At 38.6% G+C, this 24592-nt stretch overlaps 1 protein-coding gene across 1 annotated transcript in view; it reads right to left on the bottom strand.

Annotated features, from left to right (window-relative positions):
* The window catches only part of COL11A1 (collagen type XI alpha 1 chain), a gene marked incomplete at its 5' end in the record, with an annotated part of 200489 nt that overhangs the window by 106610 nt on the left and 69287 nt on the right, over positions 1 to 24592 (bottom strand). Inside the window, 14 exons of the mRNA XM_067538274.1 lie at positions 792 to 845; positions 3585 to 3629; positions 3711 to 3764; positions 5181 to 5225; positions 7821 to 7874; positions 13416 to 13460; positions 13925 to 13978; positions 14333 to 14377; positions 14474 to 14527; positions 15821 to 15865; positions 15979 to 16032; positions 21973 to 22026; positions 22627 to 22680; positions 22797 to 22850. Coding sequence (XP_067394375.1) covers positions 792 to 845; positions 3585 to 3629; positions 3711 to 3764; positions 5181 to 5225; positions 7821 to 7874; positions 13416 to 13460; positions 13925 to 13978; positions 14333 to 14377; positions 14474 to 14527; positions 15821 to 15865; positions 15979 to 16032; positions 21973 to 22026; positions 22627 to 22680; positions 22797 to 22850 — 711 coding nt within the window. The remainder of the gene's footprint in view (positions 1 to 791; positions 846 to 3584; positions 3630 to 3710; positions 3765 to 5180; positions 5226 to 7820; positions 7875 to 13415; positions 13461 to 13924; positions 13979 to 14332; positions 14378 to 14473; positions 14528 to 15820; positions 15866 to 15978; positions 16033 to 21972; positions 22027 to 22626; positions 22681 to 22796; positions 22851 to 24592) is intronic.

Genomic DNA, 24592 nt, shown 5'->3' with positions numbered 1-24592 from the left:
AGGCTATATAAAGGAAGAGAGTACCAATTTCCAACCCTGGGAAAAGCTCCAGACTTCCTGCTAGATATCCTTCTTCCCTAGATTCAGGTCCCAATACCCCACAGCACATCCTTCCTTCTTTTAACTGGAGGAAATATATTAATTCCCCCAAGCCAGCTCTTGGCCTACCCTGGTATCCTGCAAATCCCTGCACTCAAGGTAGGCAATTATTGTCCTTCCCTGAGAACTTCTGGATGAGTTCTATACGCCTTCTCACAAAATACACACACAACCACACTGACTGCAGACACTGATGATTATTTGTGCTAGTAACAGAATTCAAGTTGTGGGCACTGGGCAGGAGTTGTGCATGGGGCTACTTAAACCCAGGATAGGGGTGTGTATTAACACCACTTTTGGAGGACAGGTGTGACCCCCCTGTGAAATATGGTTACACCACTTTCTCTGTACCAGCCAGAATCTGCCCCTGAAGGACTAATCTAATACAGCATACATTGAATGAAATTAGTGTGAAAGATGTCTGGATAAATAATTACTCCGTTGGTAATATTAGCTTAAAACCACAAAGTCTCAGGCCACAGCCATAGCTGGTACAGTCAATGGATTATGCTGATTCCCACCATATGAAAATCTGGCCCCAAATCTACGTGGGTGCAGGTTAAAAATAAGTAAATAAATAAATAAATAACACTGACTTTTTAAAGAAAAAAGTTATAAATCAGTTTGAAGTGATACTCACAGGATAACCACTATAATTTCTAAGTATTATATTTTCCTATATAAATACTTACTCTGTCACCTTTAAGGCCCATGTCACCTTTAAATCCTGGGAAACCATCTTCACCCTAAAGAAAGCACAATTATAGAAAAAATGTGTTCATTAAAAGAGATACTTTTATGAATGGAATGAAAACATGAAGTAATCTGAGTGGATGGTGCACAATATCCAAAAAATATATGTATCTATGCCGCTACACTGACTGATTGCTCATCTTGAGAAAGAATTATGAAAAATGGGGAAGCTGTTTTAGGCAGGATATAAATTTCTGAATTTATTATGAACTCCTTCATGAAAAATAATGATCTTTTGCATTAAATTCCAACCTTATATATTAAACTTTTTATTCTGTTTATACTTTCTATTGATAATATCTTTATCCTTTTTCATAACTGATTGACGGACTGACAATTAAACTAAACCTGTCAGTTCATTGACAGAACCATTTTTATTTTATTTTATTTATCCAATATTTGAAGGAGAATTATTTCAAAGCTATTGTATGTAACAAAAGCGTTTCCAGAGGTAAATGATTGAAGAGAGACGTGTCATGATAAAACAACACTTTAATTTGCTTACAAAACATACAAGTATGGGCAAATCTCATTTCTCAATAGACTGTAAGTTTTTTTGCACAAAGCATGAGATACCGTAGCAGCTCAGGATTCATGGGAAAGAGACCTACTAGGAAAAGGTTTAGGTAACTGACAGGTTGTCTGTGTGATGGGTGATAGTGGTAAAAAGGCCCATGAGGTCATACATAATCCATACATTAAAATTCCTGAGTTACAAATACCTATCGATTAAAATGTAAAGAGAAGTGTTGATCAAATAAAGCATGAGAAACATGAAAAGTTATAAGCTACTCAATTATATCCATAGACAATACTGTTGTCAGAATAAATGAGGACACCTTGCATTCCCTCAAGGATTGAACACTGTGCCTATAACAGATCAAAAAGTTGCCACATGAACTGAAACTCTTCACCTACTGAGAGCTAGAGGTCCAGCATGGAGGAGAGAGTGAATCCATGAACTAATGCTCTAAGATCCTACTCTGCAGGTAACAAAAAACAGAACAGGCCACTGGTCAATATAGAGTCATAACCCCTCTGTCAACTTTGGGACCACATGAGCTCATAATGGTGAGCCACATCGATCAACTGATCTACCTCTGTCTTCTCGTAGCACTGTGCCCTTCACAATAGTATTTGAATGATCTAGATCAAAAATGCCTATATGTAACAGACATATAAGCTCTACTACACCACATGTCCTGGAGTCTAAGGGGTTTCCATGTATGTGGTACATCACTGTCAGTTTTGAGGGGTGCACTAATGTTTTGTGCTTCCATAAAACAATTGTTTGAATCATAGAGGGTGTTAGGAGATCTTTAAAAACCAGGTCCTGACTGCTAGGTTTGGATACTAAAAACCCCATGACATTAAAGTCCTATTCAAAGAACACAATGAATTACAGAGCACTGTTGATTTCTACATCCATTTATTTGTGGAGATACAGCTCTATCATTATTTATCTATATGGAAAAAAGCTGGTATTTATTTATCCTCACTGCATGTTTGCTAGATTTTGAATAATAGCTCATGGTAAGGCTTTGTCACATAGTGAGAAAAGATATTTCTGCGGGATGAATATAATGAACAAAATGTACTGTCACTGCAAAATAGTGAGCAGGATCATCTTCTGCCTACTTAGATTTTATTAGCAGCCCTGAAACAGCCGGCTGGATTAATCAAACTGAAATTTATAAAAGCATGAAACTCCTCTCAGAGGCTTGATCCTGCTGGGAGATCTCCAGCAGTGAAGTCAAAGGCAGTGTGCAAGAGCGAACCCTCTGTCTTGAAAAATAAATGTCTACACAGTGGAAATAGAGCAGTAGGACCAGATTTGCCTGTTCGCACTGCAGTTCTGGGACAGACTGGCTATAAAACTTGTGATCCAGAAGGACAGGCCAGTGCAAGTATTCTCCAGTGGGGCAGAGCTTGCATAGAGGTGCTTATGCCACTCCCCCACTTCCTGCTGTTACAGCACTGAGGAAAGAAGGTTGGGCTAGGAGACCCCATGACAATTCCTGGCTGGGGTTTTGGCCCCAGGGGCCATTAGAAGCCAATGGAGGTTGCAGCAGCCAGTGTGTGCTCTAACTTCATGCAGGGAGACTGGCCCTGCATATAGAAGCAGCACAGGTTGAGGGGAAGGCAAAGGTGAGTTTTAATCATATTTGCACGTACATTCCCTACGTGTGCCATGCACATTTTTGCTATAGCCTGACCTGTTGTCTGCATTTCAGCCACCAGAAAGTTTGGAAGCCTGTGGAGGGTTTGGGTGTATAAAAAATACAGGATCTAGCCCTATAGCATGAATCGCAGTAATTAAAGTAATAATCAACTGTTACAAGAGTCTTGGATGTGACAAGCTTCTAGGAATCCACTATAACATCAGTGAGGGATAGAGGGGAGGCTAATCCTCCACTGCCCTGCACCTTGTGTGTCGTCAGTTACACTTGTGCGAGGTAGGTGCAAAATGCTATTGTTCTGATCTGGCAGCATTTTACATTCATTTTGCACAGATGTAAATAGTTATGCAAGATGCAGGGCAGTGGAGAATCAGGCTTGGTACGTTCCCAGTGGAAGGTGAAAAGAAACCACTGCTGTCTGGGAACAGCGTTGCTTGCAGGAGGAAATAAAAGATGTAGCACTGAAAAAAGGAGACGCTTTTGCTTACCAGAACACAGAAAAACACATTCTATTTTTTTTTTAAATGAAAGCAAGTCCAATTCTATGTTTACCTTTTCGCCTTTGGAGCCCTTGAGACCACGGACACCATCAGCTCCCTGTGGAAAACAATGAGAAAATGCCTCACTGTACATAACCAGAAAGTTTCAAATATTCAGATTTTTTTAAATGAATCATACCTTCACACCACGAGGACCAGGATAGCCAATGGGACCCTGAGGACCTGGAGGCCCCTGAAATACATTGGATTAGAAAAACTCTGTATGTTAGAGAGTTAACAGATTGTTCTCTGAGTGCAATCCATTTACCTTAACTTCACCACAAGTAGTCTAAAGAAAGATATTGGAATAATACTGGGCAGTGCAGGCTTTTCTGGCTGGCTGCCCCTAAAAAAGTTGTGGGCATCGCAAAGCATTTTTCAAATTTTCTGTGGATCTATTTATAGTTGTGCTGTGGATTTATACTTTTGGGAATTTCAAATGAAAGTGGGCTGCTAAAAATATCAACCCACAGCATAAATAATCTGAAATTATGATCATTTTGAAAATATAGGGAAAACACACCAATGTTAATGACATCTCCACAGGGCAGAAGCTGTGTGTTAGCTATAATGACATAAGAGTATATCACTCTACCAACCATTTCTCATCATTTAAAAACAAATTCTCATACATTTACAGTCTGTGACACACTTTACTCTCATACAGGCATCTGCAATTCTCATATATACAGCTATATCAGAATTTGACTGTTTTTCAGTGTTTGTATTTTCCTTAAAGTAATAAATCAATCATGTACTCTTCTAAAAACATTCCCAAAATTAACAGGGTCTGATTAAAAACTTCTCCAAATTTAATTAATACTGACTGGGGATTTTTTGTCATTTATTGTTTCCTGACAATTTTTAAAAAAATATATTTCACTATACCTTTGTAAATATAAAATCAAGAGAGGATAAGCCTTTGTTACTTTAGTAGTACATCCTGTTTAATAATATTCCCGGGCCTTATAGTAAATAAAAAGCCCCAAACCTGTAATAGATCACAGCATAAGGGCCAGATTCTGATACCCTGATTTATACTATTTATATTGTATAGTACTTTACTCCAATGTCTTCAGGAGGAGTTCTTGGGAAGTGGTGCATTATTCAGTATGAGTAAGGGTCTCAAAATCTGTCCCTAACATGGCAGAGAGCTTTATAAACCCTTTAAATGTTTCACTACAATGAAGAAATTATTTTCCATTGACTTGCTGAAGGTGACTGAAAAATCCATTGCATGTGTGTATTTTGATATATCCCCTGAACTGAGCCTCTCAACAGTCCCAGCAGGTAGCATGTACTATAAAACTGCAAACTCAAAGAAGCTGCAAGTTATCTGTCTGAAATATGTGACCGTTTATTATATCCTGAATAAATATCAATTCATAGAGTGCCCTGTTAAAGTAAAACTGCTCGTGGAGTTCACAGACTGGCACTCAATACATCTGTTTGTCAGCACACATCTGCTCTGAATGTGTGATGCATTTTCTATCATTTACATTTCTAATAGCTCTCAAAGCAACAGATTATGTGGTTGACAAATTGACCAAATAAACAAATAAATACAAATTGAACAGATCTATGTTTATGGAAAAGTTTTGAAACATACCAAAGCACCTTTCTCTCCAGACTGACCCTCTTTGCCGGGGTGACCCTGATTACAGAAAAAGAAATATTGGTTGGAAAACACTCACTTTGTGAAAAACAATTCATTATGTAAAGGTCTGAAATGATTGAACATCATCATGACCTCAAACCCAGCCCAGTTCCTGGACTACTGCATGAAAAACAAAACTTTGATTTTTAAGGTGTGTTTTACTGGTTTTTTGGTATAGAACTAATTTACGTAACAAAGAGAAATCTGGACAATAGTTGTGTTGACGTGAATGTATTAAGGAACAGCTTGATCACATCCATTCTTCAGTTAATATTTCAACAGCAAGAGTCTTATAATCTAAGACACACTCAGATATGATTTTTTACAGTATTTTGAAACAACCTACATGAAACAACTTCATGCAGAAATCCCTAAAGCATTTTAAAAAGGCCACAGGAGTTGTGTGAGAAGCCAATAAAAGAGATTGATCTAGTTTCATTTTTAGCATTACTTAAATGCTTTTCCATTAAATCATTATTTACTTTTAAAATAAACTTTTGGGGGATGAAGGCTGCTACTATTTAAATTCTAGATAATTATGGCTATACATATAAACTCCCACCAGAAATGCAGCCCAAGCATTAGAGAGAGAGATCACTCAAAAGATTAATTCCTCACTGCATTTCCTGACACCAAAAATTACACTAAAGCAACAGTAAAAATGTTAATGGCAGATAACAGTATGAGGAAATCAACAAGTAACAGTTTTTTTCTACTTTGTGTAGATCCAGTTTTATTTGAAGGATATAGTAAATCTTTAGTTGTGCCATGCATGTAGCCAATTCTTAAATATTAACTTCTTGAAAGTATTGACTTCCAAAAAGTGTTTCTTGGTGGGATTAACGTCCAAAAAAATGATATCATATTTTAAAATGCCTGCCAAACCTTAAATGATAAACCTCTGATTTTTATATTATTTTGCTAGCTGATAATAGTAATTAAAATACACTAGTATGTATATAGTACTTATCTACCTACACATTCTAGAATAACGATCAGAAGGCTGAATATCAGATACTTATAACCAACTAATTGTCTTGCTCACCTCAAACAGCAATATTAGAATTTTTTTTCAGCTTTCCTAAAATAAATACATCTTGGTTTGAAAATCTGAACTAATCTTCAAGCCGATGATCTTATTGTGTGCAAAGTTATAATTCCTCATCACTCTGCATGGGAAGTCTGTGATTCTAAAATGTTACCTCAGTCAAGGGTGATGCTGATCAAGAGTTTCAGTGGCTTAACTGCCTGCCCTACACTTCAACCAACCAAACACATACACAAGGAAGGGAGATGACTCTCTAGGGAGATGGTGGGGAGCAGGCAGTGATACATACACATGCAAACACATAACTCCTGTGCTTATTCATTCTTCATTGCTTCATTTGTTTCTGATTGTTATGGGTAACAAAATGCAGGTTTTCAAGTAACAGTGATGTTTGAAAGGGCTGAGAGTTTTCAGAAGCCAGAAAAATTTGCACGAGTGGATTAAAGTCTACCTGGGATCTCCAATGTGCATTGCCAACAGTGTGCATGGGTGTGCTACAATAGCAGGTGAAAGGGAGATTGGGGGTCATGAATTCAGTTCTATGTCTGTAATTTGTTCATCTTTCCCATTTAATGCCCCTGGGACAACATCTATAGTTCTTAACCTTGCAAAATTCCTGTTGAGGGCATTGAGAGTTTTGCTTGGAATTTGACCTACAAAAGGGTGGAAGATTATTATATGAGAAAATGGCATAGTGGAGAAAGGACTGAGGGGGCAGTGTGAGTAATTATGCTGCCTACAATTAAGTGGCCCTTATTGGTGGTTAAAACATGATCATTTTGATACAAGAAAGCTCTCTTTCTCTCCTTCATCTGCCATTAGGAGCACTGGTTTTGTTGTTTCTAGGTTTGGGACCTGATTCTGAACAGTAATCTGAGTACATTTATTCATGTGAGTATCTCTGTTGGGTGTTCATTGAGTTTAGTGGAGCTGCTCAGGTGAGTCCAGTAACTTATAGGGGTAAGTGCTTACATGATCAGCCCCTTCAAACTAAGCCGAGTTTCCTAACGTTCATAAGATTCTCATTCTGGCTATGCTCTGCCCCCAGGAAGAACCTGTAAGAGAGGGCCCCCACCCTTGATATGCCCTAATAAGGAGTGGTGAGGGAGGAAAGCATAGTCAGCTTAATGCTAGCTCAGAAAATTCCTAAACCAAGAGATTTACCTGGTGGCCATGGGTGAATACTTTATCCTCCATTTACATTGCCACATTGACATAAATGGGAGAGTGGATCTGATCCATTGAATGTCACTCTGGCTATTGGCTTATCATAGCATGTCACTGCAGATGTTGCAAGTATAATTGATTATCAAAGTATACATTTTTAGAGGGTTTCAGCAAATATTAGCAGCCCCTTAACTTTAATAATGCCTCAAGTTCAAATAATGCAGAGGTGTACACAGGCCTTACAAATCTGTTACCAACGAAGAGTGCTGCTTCTTTTTTTCTTGTAATGCAGTACATTGCATGTGGTTGACCCAGAGCTGCATACAGACATTTAACAGTATTTAGATTTTCAAAGGATAAAATATTATATTACTTACAGGAGGCCCATCAGAACCAGCAAGTCCAGGAAGGCCAGACTTGCCCTGTGGTCCCTAAACACAACAAAAAGGATACATTTTAGGAATAATATTAAACAATAGGTTGCTCAAGCTAAAATTAGTCACAGCAAACAAATTAACTAAAAACAAAAAGAAATATGTTAAAGCATACAAAGTGATGGGAAAAATAAAAGAAAGTGTTCCAAAAGCTAGATTCAGAGGCTTAGATTCTGATCTCAGTTACACTACTGTAAATTGATAACCATTCCATTGACTTCAAAAAAGTTACTCTGAATGCTCATGAGAAAGGAACAGAGGAATTGCCATATGGCATCTGACCCATGATCCATCAGGTCCAATAACCTGTCTATGAAGAAAGAAGGTGCAAAAAACCCCTCAGATACTGGATAATCTATCTCTAATAGTTAGAGACTTAAGACCTGAAGCATAAGGTTTTATCTCCCTTCCAAAATTTGTGTTAGCAATATTATGACTCTGAATATTCTTGTTATCCATATAAACAGCCAATCCTTCTTTGAATTTTGTCAAGTTCTTGGGCTCAGCAACTCTGGCAATGAGTTCTACAAATTACTTATGCACTGTGTGAAAGTATTTCCTTTTGTAGTCACTTCTGGCCCTGACTATTTCAGCTAGATTTAGATGGATACTGAAATACCTGCTCCACTTGAATACCAGCAATACCTCAGAAATACCCATTTGTAATGTTAAACTAACTTGCCTTTTACCTCAGAAAGTGTGAGATGCATAAACCCATGTTAATCATCAGAACAGTACTGTCTGAAGTTAGATCAAGTAGATATTGTCTTGAAAGCAGTAAGCAGCTGCTATCGCAGGAATGAGAAAATTAAACTAAAGTGGGAAGGTAATTAAATAGAAAGGACAGATGACGGAGAAGGAATAACATGTTGTTTCCCAGTTAAGTTGAGGTGATGAAATGGGTAAAAATAACATCAGAATAATAATGTTCTTTTACAGAATTTTATGAAAAACTTCAGCATCAAAGTACATTCAGCATCAGTTTTCAGATTCATCATAATCTTAAACAATTTTTCTTTTTGAAAATGTCTCCAAATAGAATGAATATGCACATTAGAAAGATGTAAATTATGTTTATTAAGGGTGTCAGAGAAAAGATGACTGATTAGAGGAAAGTGGAGGCCATTTGAAAAATGCACTGTTGTTCACAATGTTTCATTGAGCAGATGAGAAATTGAAGGCACAGGGAGGAAAAACAAAGCAAATTTTATATTTCGATATGGACCATAGCAGTTAGAATGGAGAGAATGTACCTACTTGCTCATATGAATTACCCCTAAAATGTATACACAAAAATGTGAAAGGAACAAATGGAGAAATATACTGTAGTGTTCACTCTAAAAAGTAATGAACATAGAAAAAGAAAATGACAAAGGGTGAAATCCTGGTCCCATGGAAGTCAGTAACAACACTCTTTGACTTAAAGGGGCCAGGATATCACCCAGAATCAAGAGGAGGCCAGAGGCAGTGGCATCCAAAGTTGCAAAGCAAGAACAATTTGTATGATGCAAATGAGTCACAGAACCCAGGGATGAGAGCTGGCTGTTTCTTGAACTATTTAAAACACAAAAACAGAACTACATTTGGAAGGTAAGTTGTGTGCTGGCAGGGCAGAATGTGACTTTCGAAAATAAAAGGTGTGCTAATGTTCTTCAAAGAGTCATAGGAGATGTGTGAGGTATTTGGTGTCCGTCAAGCTAAAAACCATATTACGTAACTAGAAATATAATTAGCACAACAAAAAACCAAACAAACCTAGGTTGGGTCTTAGTCTTCAACAACCATGTCTAAGTCTAAACCAAAACATCAAAACAGCAAAACAGCAAAACAAATTGGTAATGTTAATTTTCAAGGGTTTCAAGAATATGTAGCCCAGACAAAATGAAGTGATACTTTAACCGCAAATGCATTATGAAAACCTATGTGAATCACAGAATCAACCCGTAATGAAAATCCACAGACCAAATTAAAATAAATACCATCCAAGCCATCATCACCCAGGGCAATTTACATTAGCTGGATGATGACCAATGCATCCTCTTTTTATTGGATGTTTTTCCCATTCAGTACCATCGTGTCATCACAGCATTCACCGACTGCAACACTTTAACACCTACAAAATCATCACTGTCCTTATGGTCTTTGTCCTGTCCCACGCCCAGTTTGTGGGTGTGCCCACTCTCAATACATAGGCTTACCAAAGAGGAAGCAAGAGATCAAACAGACATTCCTGCATTAGTGCCAGGTACTGAGCTAAGGTTTCTCGGTTTCTAATTAATCATCTGGGTATATTCTGGTACGCTGGAAGCAATATGATTGCTACTATTTTTTACATCCCTCAAACCTTATACCTCTGAGAAACTTTTCTCACATCAGTAGTCCCATTGATTTTACTTGGACTGCTCATGTGAGTAGAGTTACTCATGAGTTTCTTTTCAGGACTGGTCCCTTAAGAATGAGTAATCTTGATGGATTGGCTGTACTGAATATGTTGCATCAAATCAATACAGAACTTTTAAAGAAAATCACCATCTATTAGTGTGAGGTGTGATCCTAAGAGAGATGGCACCTAAAATTTTGTTATGAAATCTTTGTGAAGGAAATCTATATTAGCAGGTATAGATGGGGGAAAGTTTTGATGTGAACAGGTTTGAGCATAGACAAGCAATGAGGTGAATGGATTTGGATGGGGAAAATTTTCGGTGTCATAGGGAAAAATTTCTATCAATATTTTAAATGTCACTGCTCAGTCCTCCATGAGAGATGCCAGTGTGTAACCTACTGGATTCATTTAAATATTTAGATGCAAGCAGGGAAAATTTTAGATGCCAGTATGTTTTAGTAGAGAAAACTTTAGATGTTGGTGAATTTCATGTGGAAAATTTAGAGGTGATTATGGAAAGGGAAGTTGTTCTGTGTAGGCAGGTTTGGGTGGAAAAACTTGCTTTTAACTTTTAACATTTTAATTGTCAATACCTCCTCATATAAAATTGACGTGTAAAATAATTTATAGACAGAAAGGTTTCTATGTGATTAGACTCCTGCAGACACTGCATATGAAAGTTAGTTTCCTGAGTGGCCTGCATTCTTCCTTCTCTCCAAGTGCCGTTCCTCTCTTCTGACACCACCTAGTCCAGTTTTCTTGGTCTGGAATTCCTCCCACTATGCCCAGTTGGGCCTATTATTCTAAAATATTCAGGGACAACTATGGAACTTACAGATATGGTGTTTCTAAGATGGCTTTCAGTCCATGTTGAGTGTTTAAGTACTATACAGACTAGGAGCAACTGAGAGGGAGTGTGATCTCAGGATGTCAGATTTACTTTTGCATAGGGGCAGGTTCCTATGGCACTTGAGAGAGAACATGCACCCTTCAGCTCATTAACTTTATGCTGCACAAGCCAAGATGCCCTGAAGTCTATCTAGCACATAAAGCCTTATGCACGTAAGTGTTTAATTTATTGAAGTCATCTACTTGTACAGACCCGATACAAAGGTCACTCACAGTTGCAATTCTTGTGCTTGGCATTGCTTCCACATGGATAAAAGAGACCATAAAGGGAGTGGGAATGAAGCAGGGCATAGCCCTGTTCCCTCCACTCCTCACCAGCTCACTGAACAGGCCTAGGACCCTGGCTGGAGTATGCTGTATCCCTTCAAGAGTATAGTGGCGAGCAAAGTTATCTTGCATTCTGGGGAGCTCCAGTAGGATTTCTGTCCCCCTATTCCAAATGCAGGACTGTGTCTTTAAGGTATGATTTTTTTTTTTAATTCTTTGACTATAGTTGAAATTTAACACATTCCATACCAACTCAACTCTTGTCTCCATGATGTTTTGGGAGGGTATGTCGCCTATAGAAATGTATACAATTCTGGGTGGGTGCAAGATGGTTTCTGTCCTACAGGGAGAAATTAGCGGGAATAACAATGAAGATTTAAGGTTGGGTTTTTTAATATGAAATGTGACACTTGTCACTGCTACAATACATTTATTTAAGAGACTTTATTAACTTTGGAATATCTACCTTCCCTTTTTTAGTCCATGAATGAACATAATATTTCTACCTAGTAGTACGTTACAATGTAACAAAGTTAACAAGCTGGTTTGTCAGCTCATTTGCTGTAATTTTAAATTTAAACCCAGAAAAGATTACAAGCCAAGAAAACTCAGAAAATAAATGAAAGGATGTATAGATAGGCATATGGATAGGTGGGAAGCAAGCAAACTATTTCACACCTTTTCAACCTATTTATCCTTGTAATCTCTATTCTAATGGCTAGTGAACCATCCCCTTAGTGAATCACTGTTGTGAAAAAGACCATATACAATGTATTTAATTGTGGATGTTACATATACAAAATACAATTACTTTTCACCCCTATCTATCTGATATCGGTGTCAGGGACAAAGTACAAACAACTATGGGGTAAAAGACTTAAAATCAGAGATATTCCAGCTAGATCGGATGAGCAGGCAAGGCCATTTCTAGCAATTCTTACTCATGCAAAACTCCCATTGACCACAGTGGCAGTTTTGCCCAAGTGCAGACTTCAGAATTCTTTCCACAAGAAATATATACAACTCAGGAGAGGGGAAAAAAGTGATTTTACTTCACATTGCTGGCCTGCACTTGGCACTTCAGAAGCAGCAAAATGGTCACATTATATGAAAGATACAAATCAAGATAAAGTGGCAGGGACCATGTCTGATGGCCCCGGACCTCTGACAGCTGAAAGGCATGCTATGCGTTCATGATTGATTGCACAATGAATATGTTGTGGACACAGTCATCTTCCTAGAATAGCATTTTGGGTAGGTAGGAATTATGTGTATTGTTTCCTAAAATCCTGCTCAATCCTTCCCTAGGTACTAGAGCACTAGGAAGATATTAAACTGTGAATGAGAGGGGAAACCAGAGTGGAATCAATCAGCGGTCTAACAAAGAAAGGAGAAAATTACTATGAGTGTGAAATTTGAAACGGACATAATTAGAACTTGCAGCAGAATGTTATTGCCTAGGAAACACAAGGATAAACAAATAGGGCCTTATTCTGAACTAAATTACATCACAATTACTCCAGTGGAACTCCAAAGTTATATTGGTGTAAATGAGAGCAGAATCAGGCCTGCAGTGTAAAGAAAGATGTAGATATTTTAAAAGTATAGGAGATCAGAGAGAACTTTATTTTACAGAAAATACATTTAAATTGAAAAATTGTCATTTTTTGTAGCCCTGCAGTCTGTTTATTTATATTTAAACACGTACAGTTTAGTACTATGGGCCAGATACTGATCATAGTAACATCAGCATGAATCAACAGTCAATTCAGGATGTTAAACGAGTCAAAAAAACTGGTGTAAATGAGAAGAGAGTTAGGCCCACATTGTTCATTAATTTACTTGGTGGTTTTCAGGGGTTCTGCTGTTCGAGATCATAGACGTCCAATATGTAAAAGATAAAGCAAAGCCCTTAACCACTTAACACTTGTTACACAGACACACTTATTATGAAATACCAGAATAACATTATAACTTACTTTTTCACCAGGAGCTCCAATAGGACCTTGTGGACCAGGAAGCCCCTATTAGAAAGAAGCCAGTGTGTGAGAAATCAGGGATAACAATATACATACATTTTCCCTGTTAAAGAGCCCTCAATCTGTTTAAACACAGTGGCAAATATCAATGTGGAGGTTTTTTTTAAACCAGTTAGATAAGGAGCTTTGTGTGAGCCTTTTGCACAGGCTGCTATTCTGGCATCAAGTCTGTAACAGGATCCTATTCAGAACTCTCCCACAGGTGTGGCCATTCCTGCTGGCATTCCAGGAACACTGAATGAGTCATTTTTCTTGCGAATGAAAAAGCTCTCTGCAAGCTTGCTTTAAAATTCTGCTCCCACTACACTATGCACATTTCCAGTACTATTTATAAAATCTTCATGCTTTATCAGTCCTGCATGTGAAAAGCTAACCCTGTGCTAATCTGTATTCATTAAACATTTGTTTAAAGGAATGTGGTATAACCATGTGGGTTATTGAACACTTACTTGTGGACCTGGGATTCCTTGTTGACCAGGAGGTCCTGGTTCCCCTTGAGGACCCTGCCATGCAAAAAATACAGAGGCATTAGGGATAGACTTCTGTTACAAATCTTCAATGCCAGGCCTAAAGTGAAACAAACACATCTCTCTTTTAAGTCTACCATCTAACTCTCTTCAGTCTGATTTTCACCAACATTTTATGAATGTGGGGCTAATTCCACCCATGCTTACACCATGAGAGCTGGAGTCTGAGGGCTACAGGAGGTTAAACAAGGGAAAATTGGGTTTGAAGAGATGGGACACAAGCCTGTTCTCTTCAATAAAACATAGAGAGGAATCTGAATTTTAGATTGAGAAGGGGAGGAAGGATTTTGACAATCCCAAACTTCTGTCTGTCCCTAATTATCTACCTACCAAGTTTCCTTTTGGACCGGGAGGACCATCAACCCCAGCAACACCCTGCAACAAGAAGAAAAATGGAAGCAACACTGAGTGGGATTATTTTTTACTGGAAATTGCAAAGCTAAAATACCTCACTCTTTATGCCATACATACAGGTTGTCCTGGGAGACCAGGTGTGCCCCTTGGGCCCAGTAGTCCTCTTTGACCCTGAGGAGAAGACACAATTCATATTAAATATGTGGATGCAATTCCTCCTTCCAAGTCAGCAGGCAGCAGGACTAGGGGGAAGGGAAGCAGTGCACTTGTACATGGGATATGATCTCTGCCCTGTATCAGGAGCACAATATGAATTGAAGCAGCCTTTTGTTGAGTAGTTCTGTTTCTTATACCAGAGAAAGATAGGAGGGGGAGATTTCACTGCCTTGAATATTGGTGCGGCATCTACCACAGTCACTTGGTCTGTGTGCTCACTATTTATTTATTTATTTATTTATTTATTTATTTAATGAAAACAAGGTCGTTTTGATTATTTCTGTCATGTGCTGTATTGCTGCATAAAGCAGAAAGTGCTACTTTTCTCGGTAGTAAAATCTCTGCTAGATAGCTGAAAAATTATTAATTTGGAGTGTTTTTCTTTAGAATAAACAAATGAAAACTCTTCTACAAGAAGAAAGGCAGATCTGCTCCCACAAGTAATTCCACTGAAGTCAGTGGAACCATTCTTCTGAGTAGGGGGAACAAAATGTGTTCCCTAGTGTTATTTTTGACTTTCCACAGTATAAGTGGATTTTGTTTTTCATTATTTATGTCATCAGACACCATGGCTGAAATAGGTGGGCTTCATTCTCCTCTGCATTTCATCATGTGTAAATGCAAATTACTCAATAGCATTTTACATCCACTTTGTGACTGGAAGGGATACATATCAGATATTTGGGATAAAATCATCCTTCCTGAGACAGGCCCTTCTCTTGCTTGCAGGGCAGATCTCTGTGCAGTGACAACATCTGTGGAATTCCAACCGACACCAATAGAATTCTTGCCCAAGCAATCATTGCAAAATATGTTATAAAGAGAAGAAGTGTGGGCAAGGTAGGAGAATTCGGGTGAAATTTTGCAGCTAAATATTCACAAAAAGAAGACTGTTGTGAAATATCCTTACAAGTGTGCTTCACTTGAAGGGGTTCAACAGGTGTACCTCACTTATGCTGATGTAAATCAGGAGTAAGTCCACTAAAATCAGTTCAGTTACACCAGAGTAAATTATTCTGGAAGTTGTGTATGCTGGGTTGAATTCATAAATGAATAATTCCAGTCACGCTAGCGGAGTTACACCCCAAAAGAATCTGTCCCATTGTTTACTCTTCCTACCGAACTGTCATTTTTTTTTTCCCTCTGGGAACAGCTTAGTAGAAACAAATGAAAATCTTTGAGCTATTTTGTTCTGCAAAACAGTGAGTGTTCATACTAGAAATAGAACAGTAATAAAGCTTTGCTTACAGCTTCACCTGGGAGACCTCTTGGTCCAACCTCTCCATCTTCTCCCTGTCATTTTTAAAAAGAAAGGAGGTTTAGTGTAGAGTATACATCACCAAAATATTCCTCTTGCTTTAGATTTTACTGTATGTATAAGAGAGCTCAAGTTATTAGTAACATACTCTTGCTCCATCTTCACCGGGCGCACCAGGAGGTCCTTGTGGGCCACGATCTCCCTGTAGAATCAAGAAAGTAATATTAAATTAATGCACATTACAACTGTGGCTGGAAACAACAAGAGATAGGAGGGTGAAATACCAACAAATGCCATAGTTGTATAATGATATGTCAGAACATCTTCACTGTAACAGCAAACAGGTATGAATCTATATGTTATGTGGCAGAAGTTTTCATTTACAGGCGGATCCAATGTCTTTTATCAGATTAATTTGAGGAAGGATTAACGTTTCAGAAATGTTGAACAATCATATCATCATTACTGTATGTAAGGCTGGGTTCTGTCACTGTACTTGGCCTCAAAACATGCACATAGTTGTAACACTGACTCACACAGGGGCGTCAGCACCAGGAATCAAATCTGGCACCTCTGGAGCTGAATGCATGAGGCTTTACTGTCTAAGCTAAAAGATACATTTCTCTTAGCTAAGGCTGTAGCAGAATCATCAAGCTCCAGCTGGCCTAGCCACCACTAGAGGGGGACAGAGTGCCATTCCGAGCAAGCAGAGGTCAAATACTGATGCTGCGAAGGCAGTGTAAATGTGTGCCTATATTTTGGCCAGATCCTTGAGACAGATTATTACCATAGGAAAATAAGCAATTTGCACAGATTTTCAGAGGTGAATAGGACAACTGCTGGCTCCTGGGATGTATGCGCTTAAACACATGGACCATGTTCCTTTGACTCTGTTCCAGAATGACCCTCCTACCAGGCTCCAGTCAGAGATATCCATTGGATTGGCTTGTCTGAGGATTTGGAGGGGAGTCAGACTTCCACACTTCCCTGTGAGGCTGGGGCTTTTCAAACATATGTACACAGAGCCCCAGCAGATTTTGGACCGAGGTATTTAGGATTTATTTTTCTTTTCTCATTTTTAAAAGAAGACTAGTGTACTGTGTAGCTCAAACACAAGTGACTGGAGAGGAGATTTTTAGTCAGTGATCTCCTTATTGGACTGAATGAAAATCAAGTGTTTGTGTTGATTCTTCTAGCTTTACCAGTGCCTCCAAGGTGGTGTGAACCCTGGAAGACCTAGATGGACTCACTCTTGAGTGTCTCCATTCTTTTTCTCCTTTGGCGTGCATCTGGGGAGGGTTTAGGTGAACTTCTTTATCACAAGGTGTCTCGTGTATAAGGCATGGCAGGTGTTTATTCTACTGCCCTTCTGTTCAATGTGATTGTGAGGTCAGTAGACAGTTAGCGAGGTTCTGTGAACTGTACTTTTGTTGTCTCAAATCTGAGTTATGCTCTACATGGGGCTATCCCTTAACATTTCTCTAAACCATTCTTCCGACATGTTAAGCAACATTTATTGAAGGCAGAACATGACACTTGTAGTCCATCACTGGCTTCTAATTACTTTCTGGATGCAATTGAATAGATAGGTTTAAATCTATAAATCTTTCAGTTGGTTAGCTCTTGGTTTACCTCAAAGGCAACCTCTTCTCTTTCAATACCATGGCTGTTGAGATCATCTTAGCTGCTTGGATTAACAATGCCTTAGTTTAATCAGGAGGGAGGCCTGAGGCAACTCATTATCAGTAAGCCATCCTCAGTTTTCAAATTCTCTTCTTCCATTGGTCTGCTAACACCTGAATGAACTGATCTATTTTTTCTAAGCTTTTTTTCTGGAAGAACAAGATCTGAAGGATAGGAGGGAGATGATGAAAGTTTTTAATTTGGGAGATCTCTAAGATAGTGTTAGTTTTAGACTATTTATTATTCTGTCACTTTTATATACATTAATGATACACCTTTGGATAGGCACATTCTTATTCAATCTAAATATGTAAATTGCATGCAAAGGGAGTTGCATTCAGAGAGTTAATGTCAGAAGGGACCATTAGATGATATATTCTGGCCTTTTTATAGAACACAGGCCATAGAATTTCATCCAGTTACTCCTATACTAGCTCAATAGTTTGAGGTTGCCTAAAGCATATGTCTTCCAGAGAGACATCCGATCTGGAAATTATAGCATGTGTTCCCAGTTCAAACATAACTAGACATGAAAAGATTCCTAAAAAGAATACCACTAAAGGTCATGGGGATTTTTTAAACAACAACAGATAAAATATAACTACAGAAGAAAAAAGTTTACTTCTCTTTTTCCTCTCTGTGTTTTTATTATTATGGGGAATACAGAGGCAAATGTTTATACCAACAGCTCCTTGCATTATGTCCTCTCACTACACATGAATCTGAAGCTATCTGCTTTGGCTTCGAATGGGACTGCTTTCAAACTTGTCATACTTTCTAAATATTTAGAGGACCTCCCATTTTAATATAAGTACGTAGTGATTCCCAAGTAATGGGATGGAGTACTTGAAAAAGTTTTCTTTATTTCCCTTTATTAATATTTCCAGATTTTTTGTTTAGAAAATATTAATTCAATATCAATATTTCACAGTAAGAACAAAAAAAAAAAAAAAAAAAAAAAAAAAAGAGACTGCTTTCACTGTACAATTAAAGGTCAAAACGTATGCCAGCTCTGCTACGCCAGATTAGAAAGCATATATATATATATATATATATATATATCTTTGGCCTAAGTCAACTTTGGAAGGGTTGCTCAGTCTCCAGAGGACACATGAGAGATGCACAGTGACTAGATCAGGGATAATCAACAGGTGGCCCATGGGCCAATTGTGGCCTGCCAAGGCTTCCTTTGTGGCCTGCCAGCTCATCTTAAAAAATGTTTATAATTAAATTCACGAACAGTGATGCACTGCCTATCATTTGCCTATGATTTACTTAGTAAGTAACTTACTGGCAGGGTTTAATTTGTAATGAAAGAAGTACCAGGGCTCAGCCCAGCAAGCCCTGGAACAAATTAAGCACTGATTGGGCAGCTGGACTGGGCAGAGCTGGCTGCATGGCCAGATCTGAAGGCAGCAGGGCAGAAGTAATGGTGGCATGGCGTGGGGTATTGCCATCCAAACTTCTGTGTTGCTGCTGACAACAGCGCTGCTTTCAGAGCTGGGTGGCCGGAGAGCAATGGTTGTCTCTGCTGATGAACCTTGCCCTTCTGAAGCAAATACAATTCTTGATTCAACTGATGAAGGTGCTTTTCAATTAGAAATTGTAAGTTCAGATGTCTTGAAGGCAAAATTCAGCGAAGTGAGAGTTTGTGATTTCTGGACTCAGTATGCTGAGGCAAAAGCCATCTCTCTTGTAACGATGTTCAAATCAACGTACCTCTGCGAATCTGAGTTTTCTACCCTGAACATTATAATAAAAAACAACCCCACAGTCGCCTGACAGATGAGCATCTTCACCAGTGCATGCACCTTGTCCTGACCTCCTCAAACCATTCTTTACAAAGCTTGCCAGAGATCGTCGATGTGACCTCTCCCATTAGAGATTGCCACAAACACAATGTTGATTTATAAACTTTGTTAAAAGATAGAAACACTAATACTTAGGTTGCAATCAAGGTCTTTATTTATTGGCAGCTGAAGGTTTTGGGGTTTTTTTTGGTTGGGTTTTTTTTTTGTCAGCCTTCTGTGCAAATCATAGAATCATAGGGCTGGAAGGGACCTCGGAAAGTCATCTAGTCCAGTCCCCTGCACTCATGGCAGGACTAAGTAATATCTAAACCATACCGGACGGGTGTTTATCTAAACTGCTCTTAAAAATCTCCAATGATGGAGATTCCACAACCTCCTTAGGCAATTTATTCCAGTGATTAATCATCCTGATAGTTAGGAAGTTTTTCCTAATGTCCAACCTAAACCTTCTTTGCTGCAATTTAAGCCCATTGCTCCTTGTCCTGTCCTCAGAGGTCAAGAAGAACAATTTTTCTTCCTCCTCCTTGTAACAACTTTTCATGTACTTGAAAGCTGTTATCACATGTCCCCTCTCAGTCTTCTCTTCTCCAGGCTAAACAAATCTAGTTCTTTCAGTCTTGCCTCAGAGGTCATGTTTTCTAGATCTTTAATCATTTTTGTTGCTCTTCTCTGGACTTTTCCAATTTGTCCACATCTTTCCTGAAATGTGGCGCCCAGAACTGGACACAATATTCCAGTTCAGGCCTAATCAGTGTGGAGTAGAGTGGAAGAATTACTACTCATGTCTTTCTTACAACATAACTGCTAATACATCCCAGATTCATGTTCACTTTTTTTGCAACAGCATTACACTGTTGACTCATATTTAGCTTGTGGTCCTCTATGACCCTCAGATCCCTTTCTGCAGTACTCCTCCCTAGGCAGTCCTTTCCCATTTAGTACGTGTGCAATTGATTGTTCCTTCCTAAGTGGAGTACTTTGCATTTGTCCTTATTGAATATCATCCTATTTACCTCAGACCAATTCTCCAGTTTGTCCAGATCATTCTGAATTATAATCCTATCCTCCAAAGCACTTGCAACCCCTCCCAGTTTGGTATCATCTGCAAACTTAATAAGTGTCCTCTCTATGCCATTATCTAAATCATTGATGAAAATATTGAACAGAAGCGGATTCAGAATTTATCCCACCTTTTGTCAGAAAATTCTCAAATCAGCCTATGGGTAGATCTAATTGAGTATCACTGGACTAGATCTTAATGTCTAGCACCCTCTACTGGCCACCTACAGATTAACCTAGGTTTCAAATTTGCAAACATAGCTGCTTATTTTATTCTCTAGGAAGAAAAGGATTGATGAAAAATGATTCAGAGAATTGTGAATAGTACTAAAAGTAAGGGTTCTCTCTACACCACGTACAAACAGGACTGAGGAGAACAACTTCAAATATTACAACAAAGCACTACACTGTAGGGCTATGGGAGTATTCAATGCCTCCCTGAGTTCCTTGGAAGTGTGGCTACTGCAAAAGCCAGGCATGTACTCCTGTCCATGGTCTAATAGCTCCACTCTTGAGGAGGGTGAAACCATTATCCTGCCTTCCTCCTGTTCCTTCTATGGTGGCTAACACTTGCATGGGAACTAGCAGGAGATCTGTATTCAGGAGAGCACAGGGAACTGCCGTTGTGGCGTGTGCTTGTATTAGGGATTCATTCCAAGAGGAAGACTTCTTTCATCTCAGCCCCTACACAACTGTACAGGGCCAAACACAACCAAAATTAGCTCTCTGATCTGGTCTTTTTCAAAGTTCTGGAATGTTGGTATCTGAGGTGATTGGACTGAGTCAATCCCGTCAATAAGCAATTAATCTTATCATTGCAGGTATACTTGATTCATACTTTCTTTGAGCAAGCCTTTTTAATGGTATTCAAAATAATTAGACGTCAAGGATGTTGGCACAAACAATTAACATGAACAACCAATTGCAAAACTTTCAGTATTACTCTGTGTTCAGAGCTGTTAAATTCTGTGTATTCTGAGTGCAAGGGGAAAAGGGTAGCCTATTGTTGGGGCACTGGCCTAGCAAATGGGATTCAATTCACTGATGTGCCACAGACTTCTTGTGTGACCTCAGTTCCACATCTGCAAACTGGGGGTCATGAAGAGTAGACACATGCCACTAACATAAAACCTGCCTATCAAAACATCATGGAAATGAGCCCCTATGGCTCTGCTGTATCATGGGATACACACATTCTCAGCGTAGAGAGTATACACTATCTTATTTGTATATTGCAACTTTCTTCTAATAAACAATTTCAATCCATCAGGCAAGAACTTAGCTGAAGTAAATCAGCATATCTCCATTGACTTTAAGGGAGCTACTTCAATTTACACCCATTGAGAATCTGGCCCAAATTCTGGAAATACATTTAAATAAAAAATATGTATGTGGATTGTTAACTATAAATTCATGTTACTAGAATGTTTACATGACATATTTGTAAAATACCATTCTGACTCTGTACTGTAACATTAAATTCTGACATACTCTCTGACTTAACCTGCTCCATAGTTCTATGTTATTTTTTTAAATGAGGCGATGTTATTTTTGATAAGCTATCATATAAACATTCATGTTTATCTTACCCTATGACCTTTATCACCAGGTAGACCAGGAAGACCATCAAACCCTCTATCACCCTAGGAAAGAAGAATTTAGAGTCTTAGTAAATTACTATTATACTTTGTAATATTCTTAGAAAATTACTCCTTCTCACTATGGGCTAAATTCTACCTATGAATACATGGGCACACCTCAGCAAGTCATCTGGAGTTGAGCACATACATTTGAACATCAGCATTTGGTCCTGTGTGCATTAAAGCAGAGGAAGCTGTCACGCACCAGATTTTACACTTCACTGTAATTATGCCATTATAAATTTAACATCAAGACAAAGAGCTTGACTCTAGTCATGCATTACATGGGTATAAATCAGAAGTAACTACTGTAGCTAATACAGTTACACCCCTGTAAACAAAAGCAGGCTAAGTGACATCAGAATAAGGCCCAAAGAATCAAATTGATTATATGTTACACTGATGTCCATTACCATGAATTACCATATTTTAAATGGATGATTCATTCTCAAAACTTGCCTCTTATTTGGTTGTCTGAAGCATCAATATTTTCACTGCAGAACAGATTTCTACATTGTTTTTACATTTGGGGCATGGTGGAGGACAGTTTAATTCCTACTTAAAATCCATTCCATAACTGAACAACAACCTCAGATCTCATACCTTTGAACCAGGTTCTCCTGGCATTCCTCTAGCACCATCAGCTCCCGGCCGACCCTGAAAAAAATACAAACATTTGAAGATTCCAACAACTGACATACAGAGAAATGAGAAAGTTGATTCATTTGGATTTCAATTAATTTTTTCTTTTTTGCCAGATATGTGTTACTCACTCTTTTTCCAGCTTTCCCAGTTGGACCAATGGGACCTTGAATGCCTCGAGGACCCTGAATTTAAACAACACAGTTCTTAAAATCATATTATATGTGGCAGCGAAAAATTAGAATAGTTAGCTAAACAAACTGCCAAACATCCCAGCTAAGCAATGACACAGAAATATGGTGTTAAATACCAAGGTGGTGATTTTTCAAAGCTATCTAAAGAATGTTGAGTGCCCAGTTCCTATTAATTTGTGATGAAAATTGGGCATCTAATCCCTTGAATGTCTTTGAAAATCTCAGTCCCGTGGTTTACAAATCTTGTTTTGGCCATGTTAAAATTAAATTCACCCATATTTAATGAAAACTGAAGGGGTTTTCCTTCACGTTCTGAACTCATATACTACTGTGATTTGTACTGTGAAGGGGCTTAAATAATGTCTTATAATTACACAGCACATTTTATCCAGAGGGATTCCCAAGTATTTCACAGACTGCACATCTAATTCTGCTTTCACACGTGCATGTGATTCTCACTGAAGACAATTCTAGGTGTTTCTAAGGGAGCACTCTTGTCCAAGACCAAAATGCATGTTGGGTGGAAAGGTTAGCTGAAAAAAAGATATCAGAAGCAGTACTTGATAATTTAGGGCATTGTAGCAGGCTGGTTTTACCCTTTAAGGACCTGCATAGCCAAGAAGCTGCAAGCCCTGATCTAAGGAGATGCCCAGCAGGCCCATGTCGCAAACCAACTAAGCTGCAGCAATGACTGGCTCTGATTCCCAATGACTGGCTCTGGAAGAGGAGGCCTATAAGAGACTAACACTTCCCATAGCCTCAACAGAAGGCTGCAATGGAGCAGGCTGGCCATGTGGTCCCCTGAGGCTAAGGATGGGCTGTGAACCTCAAGGTACTGGAGGTGAGAGAGGACCCAGCCATATCAATCCAGGAATGTCTGACTCTCCAAGCTTGTGGAGAGGTCCACCAGACTACAGGAAGAAAAAGGGTGGGAAAAAACAAACAAGGAACCACACTGAAACCACCCTGGGAAATGTAGGCAGGAAAAATGAAAGACTGACCAGCTATATGTAATGTTTTACTTTTGTACTAGTGCCAAGGTGGAATTTAAGATAATCACTGAATACATTGTTAAATATGTGTACCCAAACTGGCATTTGGCCAGGTGACTAGTGTTAACACTCCAGACTCTTAAAAAATGTCATAGTTTCTTTAATGGTCACAAGGGCTTATGAACCTAGGTTGGGGTCTAAGCTTAAAGATTCCAACAGGCCAGTGCCCTCTACCATCTAGCTGGGAGATTGATACAGTAATAGCTAAGAAGGAAAAGTAACATCAACTGAGTCACCAACACCACTTCTTCCAGTGTCAAAGTTTTTCTTGGAAATGTTGCTGTTTAATTACTAGCCAAGTTAAACCCTGCTCAGTTTATGAGATCTGATAAGATCACAGCCCAAGGTCATATGATTGCAGACATTGATACTAATGGTACTCATGAGCATGTACAGAACTGAGCAGAGAAAAGAGCCTGCAGTACCAATTTTAAAACTGGTTTTCAAGAGATGACACTCTACATGTGATAATTGGTCCTCTTAACAGAAAGGCAGCTTGTTACTTTCATATTTTAAAATGAACAATCTTGCTAACTGTTTCATTTGCTGCAGTGTTGTACATGCAAGGTTATTCATCTTTTGTTATCCGTAAAAAGCACGTAATTGATTGCTCTCCAATATATTATGGGAATAATCCTATTATTCTATGCTGCAAAGCATAAAAAGGTAATATACTGAAAA

This window comes from Emydura macquarii, unplaced genomic scaffold (genome assembly GCF_026122565.2).
Source record: "Emydura macquarii macquarii isolate MOO-44397 ecotype Brisbane River unplaced genomic scaffold, CSIRO-AGI_Emac_v2 contig_480, whole genome shotgun sequence".
NCBI classification, from domain to species: Eukaryota; Metazoa; Chordata; order Testudines; family Chelidae; genus Emydura; species Emydura macquarii.
The sequence above is the reverse complement of the archived record's forward strand: the minus strand, read 5'-3'. Positions and strand labels throughout refer to the sequence as shown.